We start from the raw sequence: 14553 nt of genomic DNA, 5'->3' as shown, positions 1-14553 counted from the left end.
TTTTTATTCTAGCCTGTGAACTTTAAATCGTCAGGATTTCAAGTCATTGCAAGAAGTGTATCAGTGGGGATGGGAGGGGGTTTAGTATTGGTTAATGGGAAACAAGTTCACAGTTTGGTTCTTGGACCACTGGAGGAAGGGGGAGTATGCCATGCTCTGGACCCTGCTTGTGTGGCATAACTGCCCTGCTGAGCAGCGACTTTAGAGTTCATTAATGGAAGTCAGAGACCAGGCTTCCACCCCCCGCCCCCCAGATATTTCTTAAAGAGGAGGGTAGTGTGTTTTTCCAGTGTTCTAGTAGCAGTTTGATTCTCTTGCTTTATTTTAATTTCCATAATTGGTAGCTTCCGAAATGGCTTTGGAAGACAGTTTGCTTTAAATGTGGCCACCTATTCCAAAATGCCCCGGTTATTTTAGGAAACCGATCCTTTTCCTCCGGAGCTCTTTCGCAGGACTTCTTTTGGACGGGTCCAGGAGGTAGGGTCTTCTCCAGTCGACTCCTGCAGAGGTCACTTTTTGTGCGCGGGGTCGTCCCCAGCGTTTGTGAGTAGCATATGCGTGTGGCTGTGCTGACTGCACTCGCAGGCTTGTAAATTTTCACCCTGGGAAATTAGCAACAAAGCCCGATCTGTCTCGTGGCTGCTTTGCACTTTCCGAGGGCGGCTGTACTTGACTGAGCTGCAGAACAGGCACACGAGAGCGAGCGAGAGAGGGAGGGAGAGAAGGAAAGGAGAGAAGAGGGGAGGGGTGGGGGCGAGAGGTAAATAGTCTTAAATCGGAAGGGAGCTGCTTCTCTGTGGTCTTGACAAGCGCTGCCTGGGCTCCGCCGGCTCAGTAATAACTGAGTGACCTTTTCTTTGGCTGTATTATGTCTGGCTGGGAAGGGATTGCATTTTGCAGCTGAGAGCCGGGGCTTCCTTCAGCTCGGCTCCTCGCGTGCTGCTGGGGTAAGTTGTCTTGAGCCAGGACGGAGAGAGACAGCCTCGGACTGCAGTTGCCTAAAAGGAGGACACCTGTGGCTCAGATGCGGTCAACACCATCACTTGGCGGATCCTTGAGGACCTCATTATTTTAAACTTAAAAAATAGAGATTTCCCTCCCCCTCTTTTTTTTTTTTCAAACAATGCTTCTTTTTGACCTTTCCCAAGGAGAAGCACTACAAAGCAGCCACTGTGCTTTCTGAACGGCCTCCCCCTGTATCGCTTAATTGAGAAGGTAAGTGTAGCAACTGTGTACACACGCGTCGGCTTATTTGTGGTGTGTGTGTCTGCGGGTGCGCGCGTGCGTGTGCGGATGTGGGTATTTTTTTCTTCCCCAGCCTCTCCTAATGAGGCATAAACTGGAGCTGCAGCCCAGCTCCGCACTGCAACTTTCACTCGGGCTGCAGCTCTGCTGAGACGGTTTTGTTTAAATCATGTGAGGCTTCATTATTTTTATGATGAGACATGAAATAGATGCAGGCGGAAGATGTTGATGGAAGGAGGGAGAGCGGCTGCGGCGCGGAATGTCTCAAGTACGACTCGAGTGGGTAATAGTCAAAGTTCAGGATGAGCCGCAGCGTTTCCACACCCCTGACTCCCGGGAAGAGAGGGGCAGGGAGAGTTTGGAATTAGGAGAGAGGTTCGCTCTGGCCTGGCCCATTGGAAGGGAATTCAGCGCTTAGGTGGGTTCCGGACCCACTCTGTGCACTTGCTGGAATTCACAGCCCCCTCCCCCAAGAGTTGAAATTGCAATCTTTTGGTCTTTGTCGACACTTCTGCCTCTCCCCACTTTTCCATAATAAGAAAATGTTGTTCCTGCGAGATGGAAAAGTGACTATTGGGGGGGGGGGAGAAGTGGCCACAAGAGACAGGTTCCGTGGAACAAGGTGCCTATGTCCTACGACGTTGAGATTCAAACTGATGCAGCACAATTTTACGGGGGCTACCCAGATTGCTGTTATGAAATACAAGTCAGATTTATGATCTTTTTCATATTGAACATGATATGCTATGCTAACGCTGCATGTGACAGTTTAATCAAATCCATTTGTTACCACGAAGCTAAAAGGGGCCGCTGGGATTTTAGGATTACGGGCAGAGTTAGGGAAGCATGTGGCTTTGTCATTCGCCATCATTTTGCACACTGCCACACTGCGAGGGGCTCTGTGTGTGCGCTCTGTCTCGTCTGGCCGCCCTCGTCCCTTCCCCCACCCCCTGCCGCCACTCCGACCCGCTCCCAAAGTGGCTTCACAATAGTCGGTCCTCGGCAGTGTAGGCTGCGCACCAGGTCCACACTTGAGCTAAATCCAGGAGACCCCCTTCCACTTCTACCTTGGGCTTGGTGCTCAATGCGAAGCTGCTACAACTCAGGCACGCCTAAGTCAACTCATGCAGAAAAAGGAGAAAAGTTTTGGTAAGGTTACAATCTATCATAGATGCACTTTGCCGGCGCTCGGCACTCTTGGCTGCTCAAAAGCTTTCCTGCTCTTCTGCTGCTTTTGTGTCTTTTTAAAAAGATCCGAAATATTATTGTTCTAACTGCTTTGAAAGACTGCTGCTTAAACCAATTAATCTTGCTAGGTGCAACAAATACTGCTACATTCTTTGCAAATCATCCCTGTGTGGCTGCAAAGACACAACCACAAAAGGCTAGAGCATAAACTCCGCAAGGGATTCTTTGTTAGAGTGTATGTATGTTTCTTATTTTTTTTTTATTATTAGTAGTAGTAGTTTTTTTTTTTTTTTTTTTTTTTTTTTTGCATGTGAGCTGCATCAAAATTGAACTCAGTCTTGCAAATCTCTTGTTGGCCTTTGCCAAGCACTAGCACTTTGCTGCCATGGTAACTGTAATTAAACTGATAAGAGTGGAAAAATGTCAGTATCTCTGAGCCTTGCAGCTGCATTGGAGAAAAAGGGAATCAAATTGGTTCCCAGCTCCATTGCTCAAAAAGGGGAGGGGGTGGTGGAAGGCTGGGGAGGGGGTTGGGAGTTGAAGGGGCAGAACAGAGTTAGGCAGCTCCAGCGCCTGAGATCTGGGGACATCTATTTGCATTGTTGTCCCTTAGGGGGCTGCAGCCTATAGGGATGCTTTGGGCCAGTGAACAGAGAGAAACAAGCTTTTAGGCCCAATACAGTTCTCCAGTCGGGTCTGGGGGTTGGGGAGAGGATGAAGATGGGCAGGAGGAGAAAAAATCTTTTGTTTGGTACCTCTTGGCAATCGAATGGCCACGTTGGCCAAATTCTTTTAATCTGTGTCACTGCTCCCAGCTGCAGAACCTGCATTCCCATTTTAGCATCTTCCTGAGGCACCTCATCTCTGCCAACCCCCTTTATGTATTCCCTCTTCCTGTTCCTTCTCCCAAATTGTTCTCTGTGAATCTTCCGACAGGGACAAAATGTTTTCCATTCACTATGTGTACTTAGTCCAAAAATATAAAAGACTGTGTCTAAGTGCTGCAAATCTTTGATTATGATTATTTTTTTTAAGCCCCTGTGTGTTGTGGAGTTGTGGTTACTTTGTTGTGTTAACTACTGAAGCTGAGACTGCGCGGATGAATGGCACAGAACAAGGGAACATAATGGAGGCAATCAACCGTTAGGCCGCCTCACAATGCAATCCAGGCAATTAAAAGCTCACCAGAGTTTAAATGAAATGGTTCTACTTATTTCTGCACACCACACTGCACAGGCTATTATTTATGTCTTTTTTTTAATTATGATTTCCCTTAAACTGTCAAATAACTCAGAATGGCAGGGTCTCAGAGGCAATAAGAATTTCCCTCAGAACAATTTACATGCCAATCTAAAACTAGTTATGAGTCCTGATGTGCTATGAGCAACTTGTGAAATGTTTCTCAGCTCCGAACACATAACTCTACCCAGTCGGGCTCTTCAGGGTGGTGAGGGGGGCTGCTGATGCTTTGTGCCTTTTAGGTATGTGGCAATGTGGCGACTACTAAATAGTTCTTTTTCGACTGTTAACTTGCATCCTATTGAAAAGATTTCCTCTCCAAGAGAAATGTGATGCTGTTCTCGAAAAGAAGGTACCAGGATGGAGTGCAAAATATCAAACTCCTTCAAGCCCAAGGCCAAACAGAAAGTAAGAGTTTCAAATATTAATTGGCCTCTGAGTGCTAAATTAAAATGTCAACACAACAAAAACATTTTGTGAAGACAAGCAGGGTAGTGTTACTTGTGCCAAATGTTGGTATTCCCTGTCTTGGTTGCAAAGTGTTTTGAATAAAGATAGCTGACCTTCTCCGCTTGATGGTACTAACTCAACTAAGGGCAATAGAGCTGAGCTACAACTGGAAAGGATTTTAAAATTTCTTTCAGCTTTGTGATGTGAAAAACTAATAGCCTTATAAATTGGCTAATTAGAATAGCCACTCATGTCTCTTGATGTCTTCAATAGCGAAATACAGAGTGTCATTTCGCAAATCAAAATTTCTCCCTCCCCCCAGGTGTGTGGTGAAGAGGCACTTGGATATGTTCTGTACTGTAATTAATGGGATTTATTCCTTGTGGAACCTTGCTCGGAGACGGTAACTAGTTCTGATCAAAGAAACTTCATTTGTTAGAAGTTCTAGAGAGTGAGATTTAGCAGAGCTATCAAGGGTTATGATTAATCTACACTAGACCCTCAGCTCCTTCAAAGAAAAGGAACAGAAAGCAGGCTATAGGAATACCACCTGCTCTTCGGTACAAATCCAGCTGCTAGTCTGCAGCTCCGACTACCACGGCTATGCATAGCATGTAGAAAGAACAGCCACCCTGCTTTCTTCCCCGCCATTCCCTCTTCCATTGCTCTGCCAGAGAAGTTCTTTTCTAATGGAAGTTCAGCATCATAACGATATTATGTGCAATCCATGTATTATTTGCAGCGAGAAAAGTTATTCAGCTCTGAGGGTACAGTGCCTGGGTGTCTCTTACCAGTGTGATTAAAAAAGAAAAAAAGATTGTGAAGCTAATGGACGTGAAGCCTTCATCAGAAGGCACCAGAAGAAACTAAAGGAGGTTTAGCTATTTGGAGTAGGGAAATACTCTAAAATCATAGCTTGGCATTTCTTTTCTTGGAACTGTTTCAAGTGCATCCGCATTTGGTGTTTTGTATAGTTTAAAACTTTCTGCGTAGGAGAGGATGCATCCTCCAGGAGTGGGATCTCTGGACTGTAAGAAGACCACCAAATCTAGTACTTCACTGTCATTCAGTTTTGAGCGAGTCCTTAAACTCTCTTAGGCCTCCGCCTCACAATTTGTAAAATGAGGGAGTTGGGAATCGAATGTCTACAGTATTTCATAGTGCTTAGAATGGCTTATTTGATAAACACGAAGTTCTGAATAGTTGATCCAGCTTTTATTTCTATTTTTTTTAAGCTGGATGTTTGACACTTGGGACAGAAGAAGAAACTCAAAGGGGAATAGCCTTTCATTGAAAAAATTTCAGTCAAGTTGTAAAACCTACAGAACCCAGCTAGACTCCTTATTTAGGATGGAGATATAGCTCTGAAAGATACAAACATCCTATGTCTAGTGCACTATAGATATATGCATATATTTATGTACATATGTTTATGTAAATTATATATATTTAGATTTTACCTTCTGTTGTTTTTTCTTTCCCTTATAAAATAAATAAGTACATGTTTATGGTAATAAATTAATCCTGTACTTTAGTTTTATATCAAAGCATGCGGTATACAGTGAAGTAAGCTGCCATTAATAGAGGCACTGGCTGATGTTTTTGTGAGTATAGATTCATTTTTAAAATTTTAACATAAGGAATAATTTGAAATATCAAGAGCACAGAAGGAAGTATTTGGATGCAAATAAGCAATATAGTATTGGTGAGCTTTTTGGAGGACTGCACTGTGTGTTTAACTATAAACATCTCCACTGCTAAGTCAGGTTAGTGTAATCCCAGAAGGGTGCACTCTCTTCCACCACCAAGCACATAGCAAGCAAATTTCTACCCAGTAAAGAAAAACTCATTCTTGACTCTTAGAGCCTGTACTAGTTTGTTAAGTAGCTTTCTTTAACGTTGTTAGCCATTCACTCACATTTTCTTCCCAAAGGAACCACCCTATGTAGAGAACGGGGGACTCTACAAAATTATTTAAGGTTGCTTAACTTGGTGTGTATAATGCCAACTTACCATATACACCAAGAATGTGTTATTTTCACCACTTTGTATGTGTGACTTTCTAAATGATTTATGTAAAGTCTAAGGACTTTATAAGGTCTGAGCCTTTTGTTTCTACAATTGAGTGTGGTTTGGTATGCCCCTACAGAGGAGAGTCTAACACTCTTTGAGACACGCAGGATTAAATATGAAGCTCGTTTAAGGTCTTTTGGCATCTTCTTGTAGTCCCAGCTCTCTTTCTTGTTTTTGTCTTCCTTTAGGTATACAAATGCTCTCAGTCCAGCCAGACACCAAGCCGAAAGGTTGTGCTGGCTGCAACCGAAAGATCAAGGACCGGTATCTTCTAAAGGCACTGGACAAATACTGGCATGAAGACTGCCTGAAGTGTGCCTGCTGTGACTGTCGCTTGGGAGAGGTGGGCTCCACCCTGTACACTAAAGCTAATCTTATCCTTTGTCGCAGAGACTATCTGAGGTAGGAATTATCCTTGCACACCAGTGATGACTGGATTCCTTTTAAAATACTTTTGTAAGTGTATTTTTTTTTTTTTTTGGTTTCATTTCCTTACTACTAGCTTATATTCCTGAAAGACGTTGACCTGTCAGCCTTCAAAATGTTGCCAGTTGCCTCGTATGCAAATTCTTGCTCAAGGAATGGCCAGGAAAGCCTCGTATCTCAAGTGTTTCCATTTGGCCTGCCTAGATGCTCATAGTTAGAAATAGGTGATCCCACTGCCCAGAAGGAAACCTCCAGTTCACGGCAAGGATGTATTTGGTAGAAATCAGCATGTAAGTGTTGTCTTACACCAAACTGACAGAGTAGGCTGAGCTTGACCCAAGAGTTATTCAGCTATCTTCTGTTTCTGATTTGTCAAAGAAAAGCAGTTTGAGATTAGTTGGTGTTTGTTAGCATGTTTATTATATGGTTTTGAAAACTTTCCCCAAGTATGAATACGTCCCCCCACCCTCAGTGGCATTCCAAGTGGTCATCACAAAGATATCACTGAGCAGTAACGGCCTCAGACTTGCCAGTAGTGTTATGGAAATTAACACAGTAAAGATCTCCATCCTTACGGGGAGATGATAGCCACTCTCTAAACTTGGAAACATCTGAACAGTTTGAGGACAATTCATATGTTCTTGCTTAAGAAACCATGAAGCCCACTAAACCTGTTTCCCAGCATTTAGCACTCAACACATGAACTTCTATTTAAGAAAAATTATTTTGCTTTTCAGGGAACTTTGTGACTTGATTCAGCTGCAAATTACATATATTAATAAAGTAGGACCTATCAAATTAGAGAAATGATATATGGCATCATTTGGGTTTTCATATTTGATACAATTAATCATTTTTCTAGCCTGACATTAAGCGATTTATTTTGAATTTTTTTTTCCTTTATGACACAAAATTTATCAATCAACTGTAGCTCCTTAACCGTCTTGGTCATTTGGAGAAGTCTTTTCTAGGGAATTTGGTTCTTCCCTGTATGTAATTCAGTTATTTCTTGGTCTGATTTAATCTTTATCTAAAAATATATATCATTTGAGTAGAGGTAGTTTAAAAGGGTGAATCCAGAACAGTTTATCAGATTCTACTCTTCCCCCTCCTAGGACTGCCTCACCTGACAGCCTCCTGGCTAACTATGACCACTTGTTACTAGTCCTCTGTGTTCCAGGGGCACAAAATACATGCAAGGTGCCAACAATGGGAAGTGACTGTATAGCCAGGATTTCCCTTATTGTGGTGGCACAACTAATCAGAATTAACTTATTCCGTGAATTCTCTTAGAACTTCAGTCTTTGAACTTTTTCTTTGAAATAAAAAATTTTCCTCTGCTCATTGTGAAATAGGGCCTCATTTCCACATAAAGCGTTTGCATTTGCTTTCAGTGATTTAACAATGCTTCCTAGTTTGCTTTATCTTCACTAACCAATAGTCATGGCTTTTTGACTCTTTTTTTGACTTTTATATTTGTTTACAACTGCAGTGTGTCAAGGGGATTTATGTAACAACAATTCCGAAACAAGGAGCTTGTATAGTCTGGGCGAGATTAAGGTGTTCTAATAAGCAATAAAGATAAAAAGTAAGATTTAAAGAAAGTATGTTGAAATAGCTGGATTTTAAAAATTTATACTTTGCCAATGAACTCCCTGTATCGTGAGTTAAACTGTTTTGCAGTTGTGAATATAGTAGCAAGCTCAGAAAGAAACCTGAGACTTGTTTTGTGTTCGTCTTCTTAATGGTAATAAAAATATGATGTTAAACTGCCATTTGATAATCTCCAGTAAGTGTTTTGTTGAAAGGGAGTTATCAAAATAGTTTCCGTATCAGAAATGCTTATCTTTCTCTAAGATAGATATTTTTTTCATGACATAACTTAATTTCCGATAGGCTCAAACTTTTATCGTTCATTAACTTGTTAAAAAAAAAATCATACTCTTTCAAATCAAAACCCTCGTCCTGATTGCCAATATATTCATTTCTCAGAGTATAATTTCCTCTTAAATTGGTCATTACCACATTAATGGCCAGTTGTTATGTTAACAGCCTAAGGATTGTTAACATTTCAAACTAAGTTGTTAACAGCAAGCTTATTCCTTATTTAAACTGAAGGTTTGTTGTATATAATGTGACTTCTTTGGCAGGGAGTAATTCATCAATACTTAAAAATTGTAGAGGTGAAATGGGGGATTGGAATGTGTTTACAACACTGTGTTGTATGTTATAGATTATGCTGCAGATGTGGTATGTAGTTTAATGTAAGAAGTGTGTATCTCAGTGAAACTGTTGATGTTCAGCAGCATGTCTCTTATTGGAAATTTAATAGTCTAATTCTGTATGTCAGATAGACAAATACAATTAGGCAAGCTTTATAAATTAATTTCTTTGAATGGTATAGTCATTCAAAAATGTTTTTTGGATGCCTGCTGTGTGAGAGCATAATTTTAGATAATAAGACGAAATTAAGAAAAATAAAGGTGTATGTAAAATTGTTACTATCTAATTGTTTATTAATTACCCAAATCTGTAATATGATCAGTGAGCAAGTAATATTCTGTGTCTGTCTTCGGGAGCTTTGAAAATAATTTTTCTCGTTTCCCTTAGTTCCTTTTTGTATTTTGCGCAGTCGAGGCTTAACCATTTAAATCCTATTCACGAGTGGTTTTATATTGTTTTTGGTGTTTGGATAGTGTGTGATTTCTTTAAGGCACCAAACAAGCCATAAATAACTTACAGATTTGTATTTCTCTGTCTAAATCGGTAGGCATCAGTAAGTAAGAATATGGAAAATGACAAAGAAAAAAACTAGTTTTATCTGTACTGGTAAAGTATTGATTGTAGGTATTATCTTGGCCCACATAATTTTTTCATATCTAGAGAAGAGTGAAATACTTTTGCCAAGTATTTTGTATTTAACTTCCTAATTAACTTCTTCTTCCAAAAAAAGGAGACAAAAAACACTTCTTATGCTGAACAATGAGTCTTGAAGTTATAACATTTTATTTTGCATTACTTTGAGTAGTGGTAGTGATGACATGTTTTTTCAAGTTCTTTGAATAATGAATACAAGAATTTAAATCATAAGATATTTTCTTAGAGTTATAGAAACTATTATTATGATAAATATGATTTCTCTCAGATTTTTTTCCTTCCTTGTGACACAATTAGCTATATTTAAGAAAAAGAAAGAGGATTATACCCTTTGTGTACTGAGTTCCAGATCTTAACAATTCATTTTCCATAACGGAGCTGGTATAATATCTTTAATTTTTCTGTAAAATATACAATGCACATATCCGATGAGAGAGAATTTGCCAGTTTGTAAGATTGTTCTCTGCCTTCGGAAATTCATTAGGTAAAGACACAGAGGGATTGACTTTTAAAACTTCCTCTGTTAACATGCTTTCTTGCCTTAAACTATGAAGCCAATCTGCCCATCAATATTTATACACCAAGACCTAGAAAATGTGTATGTTAAAAAATGTATCCAACACATTTGTAGCTTTTTTATTTTTAAAGTTGAACTTATGACAAATTAGACAAGGGAGGCATCTTTGTGCGTTGAACTAGAGCTTACAAATAATAGAATGCCCAAAGTAGATTAATAATTATTGTATAAATACAGCAGTGTGAGTCATGATGTTCACGGGACTCTAGGCACTGCTAATCTATCTATCATCCTTGTTTCAGTTTGGAAAATATGAAAAAAGTAGTAATGTGTAATCGGAATCATAGAATTAAAATTTTGTGGCAAGTGTTAAGAAGTCAGAAGCGGGGGAAAATAACAAACTACTTTACTTTTCAACTTGGAGGCAGTAAAGAATATCGGAATTGACCACTCAAGAGTTTGGGCAATTTTTGCTTATTTTTTTTGTTAAGCCTAAAACTTCTTGTGTATTTTAAGCATCAAGTTGCCGAAGGCTAGATCTTGTATCTCTGAATGGGGTCTCAGCAAAGAATGTATTCAAAGCCGTTTGCTGTGATATATAGCATAGAAGCTGCTTATATAGCTCTTCCTATATGAGAAACCAAAAATGCCTTATATAAAATTGAATGTAATTTGCTATTTTTATATCTGAGAATGATTTGTTTAAAATGAAGCTGCTGGGAGAGAATGATGCTTCGTGTGCCACCATAGTGGTCAATTAATAGAAAGGATTTGAAACTGTTATGCTGACTACAAATTTTACATGCTTTAATATAATAATATAATAACTTTCGAATAGAAAATGAAAATTAAATGCTACATAGAGTATTAATCTGGCTATAACTCTATTTCACACTAATCAAATCTGGTGCCTCTAAATTTTTATATAAGGTTAAATTTATATCAGTACATAATTACAACCTTAAAAGTAAGCACGAATATGTTGTTTGTATTATTTTATCTGACAACTCACTGCGTAGGCACTTTTTTTGTGTTGAATAGAGTGTTTATTCTTTTTTTTCCTTCATTGTCCTCTTTTTAACATTAGGCAGTTGAAAATAACTTCCCCAGAAATCGCTGCATTATTATTATCTGAAAAATCACCTTTTATTGTTGTGAATTCTGAAAATTGAAACTTTTTACAATCAATTAAACTCCTCCCAAACGAACTTCTTTTCTACAAGCTTCATTTGAGTTTTCTTAACACTTCATTATAATCATAATTTTTATCATATTTAAATGTGTAACTAATCTTAGTATTATGAAATATTTTAGCATATGAGTGTATTAGACTCCACGATCTCTTAAAAAATATTGTTCTATTCCTCATAAGTGATCTTACCTTATTTAAAGCTTTATAAGAAGTTGTAATTTTAAGTCTACATTTTGTTTTATCATAGGAAAGCATTATTGAATTTTATTTCAAACATACTACTCAAGGACCAGTACAAATCAGGAGCGATCGTTTTGTTTCGTACAATACTTTGAGAGAGTGCCCCTCATTCTAGGAAAAATTGGTGGACTTCCTAAGCGACAACTCTTCTGCAGCAGTCTCTGTTCAAAGTATTTTATCTACATATAGAATGTCTCATTTATAAATTTATTGACGATATCTTTCTGTCCTTACTCTGTAATGCATCCATTTTCAGTGAACGAGTGTTTTGTTTTGGCTTGTTTTATAGACAAGATATTTTCACCGAAAATACCTCCCTCAAGAATATTGAAAATGCGAAAATACTTCACACTGTTTCTATATTTTTACTGTTTTTAAAAATCTTTTTATAAAGCATGGAATACTTCAGTCAGGATAGTTCTTACACGTGAGATGGATAAGTTAGACATACCTGACTTAGCAGAAAAATATTCTGTTTCTACAAGTATATTTAGGATTAAATGCATCTGGAAGAACTACATTTGAGAATTGCTAAAATTGCTTATTTGGCACTTTATAAATACATAGAACTCTGGGAAAGAATCTCTATTTTTGGTTGCTCTTAGAGTATATCAAAGTAAGCCAGCACTTCATTTATAAACTCACCATTAACTTCCATTAAGTGACTAATAATAAATTTTAATGCTGTGTTTTGACTGCATAAACATAATTTATTAAGGAATCTCATTTTGAAAATATGCTGAAAGTGGTAATTTTGTAAATGATTTTGATGAATATATGCATTGTAGAAATGTATTATGTAGTTCAGGATTTTGCCTCACATAAAAATTATATAACCTAAAAGAAGAATTACACAACCTTAAGCAACCATTATATTTTCCTTCATTACCCTGGGAGGCACTGAAATCTTATTTTTGCATTTGGTTTGAAAACATTTTCCTGTTCCTGTGAATGTCTTCTATTACTCAAAATTATATACTGCAACCTCATCCTGTCTTCCAAAATAAATTAGCTAACATCTCTCACTTTAATCAGTATAAGAGTTGTAAATGCAGGAGGAGATCTTGAAAACCAGGAAAGTAAAAATAAAAACAACAATATTTTTTCTATTCAATTGCCCAGATATTTTTTAAACAACATTTGCATTAACCATGTTTCTTCAAAAAGGCATTTTTCTTTCATTTTAATTTTTCGTTGGCTTATACAAGTGATTACTCCTACAGATACGTTGAATTTCCCCTTGTTAAGCATTAAAGAGGTGTCAGTTTGTATATTCATGCTGCACATACACATAGTAGACTCTGTATGACCTTAGAGTGAACATTAACTTTTGTCGTGATTGACTTTCGCCAGATCACCATCATTCGACAGGCTTTGAAACTTGTAAAATTAGATACTTGATGCCAGCTAATTTCTTAGGATTGTAACTAGAGCACTGACTTATTCTAATAGGGTGTTCACCATCCTAAGAGGAAAGACAAGTTTTAGAATACTATAGAATGCCCAAGTATATTCCCTTGTGATTTTTATCACCCAATTCTGGTTTTCTCAGCTCTGATGGAGTTTGATACTGTCTGTCCTGTACCTGTTTCTACCATCATAACACACTTGTTTTAATGATTAACCATATATTTCCCTTTTCAGGCTATTTGTAAGAAATTTGTTTTGAAGTGGAAGTTTATATTGTGAAGCAAGAAACGTGGCATTTAGATTTTTAGTTCTTACTTTAAAGCTTATTGAGGTTTTTTTGACCCTTTTTATTGATATTAATTGATAACTTTCCTCTAAAGGAGTTAGGACCTAAGCACACCCTTTTATTATATGCATCAAACGTATTTACTGTATTCACAAACTACCCACATCAGTCACCTGTGCATTCACCTGTGCCTTTTGCCTTCTCCTTCTGTTTCCATAACTACTTGATAGAGCATCTTCGCCTCAATAATATTTTTTGTAGTTATGTAAAGATTCCAAATCTTTTGCTAATTTGTTTTTCTTTCAGAGTGCCAGTTTTTTATGATGCAAAAATCTCTAGCTGTGGACTTTACTAGTTTAAAACAAAATCACACTTGAGATAAATAATCATCTTGGAATAGTCAGATCTCTGATTTGAAGTTGGAAAATTAACATTAAGCTGCATGTATTAAGTTAGACTCTAACCAGCATGTGTTGTTATGATTCAATTTAATATTAAAAACTCTCCAACTGGGCTACAGGGAAAATAAAAGACTCTCAGGAATTCAAAGATTATTTGCAGAGGAGTACAACAAAGCCATATTTAAATAAAATTGTTATTACTAATGCAGTAAAACATCATCTACATTAAACCCATCCTACTAATAAAAACAGAAAATCAGTTTTAGTAAACATAAATATCAAATATGACAAGGACTAGTAAAGGGGAAGGAAACTTCATAAAATGTGCTAAAGCGAACACTGTATAGTAAACTAAATACCACTGAGAGAAAATAAATTCCCATCTCATTTATGTTGTAGGATCCCAACAGGCAACTCCAAGAGGAAAAAGAACATTTTGGACTTGCTAGTTTATTCTCATGTTCTAAAACTTTTAGAACAATGCTATGTTTTTATTGTAAAATTCTAACAGAGGGGCATACTATTTTTGAAATTATTTTGTTCTCTTGTTGTTACAACATTTCAAAATCTCTTATGTGATGTCCTTAATAGATGGCTCACATTTCCCCCAAAATAGCAGGTGCAGGGCTGTTACATTTCAGAATACCTATGGCATGAAACATGATGCTTCTTTTGTGTTTATCAACTGCTCAATAAAAATATATTCTGGCCAATAGCTATATATTAGACCGAGTGAGATGAGTGATTAATACCTGTTACTTTGCTTAGATGAATGGGGGAGGGAGTAAGAGAGGTAAATGGAAAAAGCCGTCATAACTTCTAACACTAAATATGAGTATTAGTTTCAGTGGGCAGGTTTATTTGTATTTTCCAGGTGAGAAGTTCAACTCTACTATGAACATAATTTTAAAGCCTGTAAGTATTGCATGTGAATTTCCACTGAGAGATCATTTGTGCTTTGGGAGATACAAAGAAATTATAAGTTATACAATTGCCTTAAAACTTACAA

General features: G+C 37.8%; 1 protein-coding gene across 5 annotated transcripts in view; it reads left to right on the top strand.

Moving 5' to 3' along the window:
• Positions 1–14553, top strand: part of LMO3 (LIM domain only 3) — a 57656-nt gene that overhangs the window by 2872 nt on the left and 40231 nt on the right. For 2 of the 5 annotated variants that reach the window (XM_087855662.1, XM_045781488.2), the window contains exon 2: positions 6384–6597. In XM_087855662.1, coding sequence (XP_087711788.1) covers positions 6392–6597 — 206 coding nt within the window. In that variant the 5' untranslated portion in view covers positions 6384–6391. Of the gene's footprint in view, positions 1–344; positions 478–766; positions 1216–2244; positions 2395–6383; positions 6598–14553 lie in introns of those variants that run through there. The other 3 variants (XM_087855663.1, XM_045781487.2, XM_087855661.1) reach the window with 3 other exon arrangements.

The sequence above is a fragment of the Ursus americanus genome, chromosome 25, assembly GCF_024610735.1.
Source record: "Ursus americanus isolate L20-20 chromosome 25, mUrsAme1.1.p, whole genome shotgun sequence".
In the NCBI taxonomy this organism is placed as follows: domain Eukaryota; kingdom Metazoa; phylum Chordata; class Mammalia; order Carnivora; family Ursidae; genus Ursus; species Ursus americanus.
The sequence above is the reverse complement of the archived record's forward strand: the minus strand, read 5'-3'. Positions and strand labels throughout refer to the sequence as shown.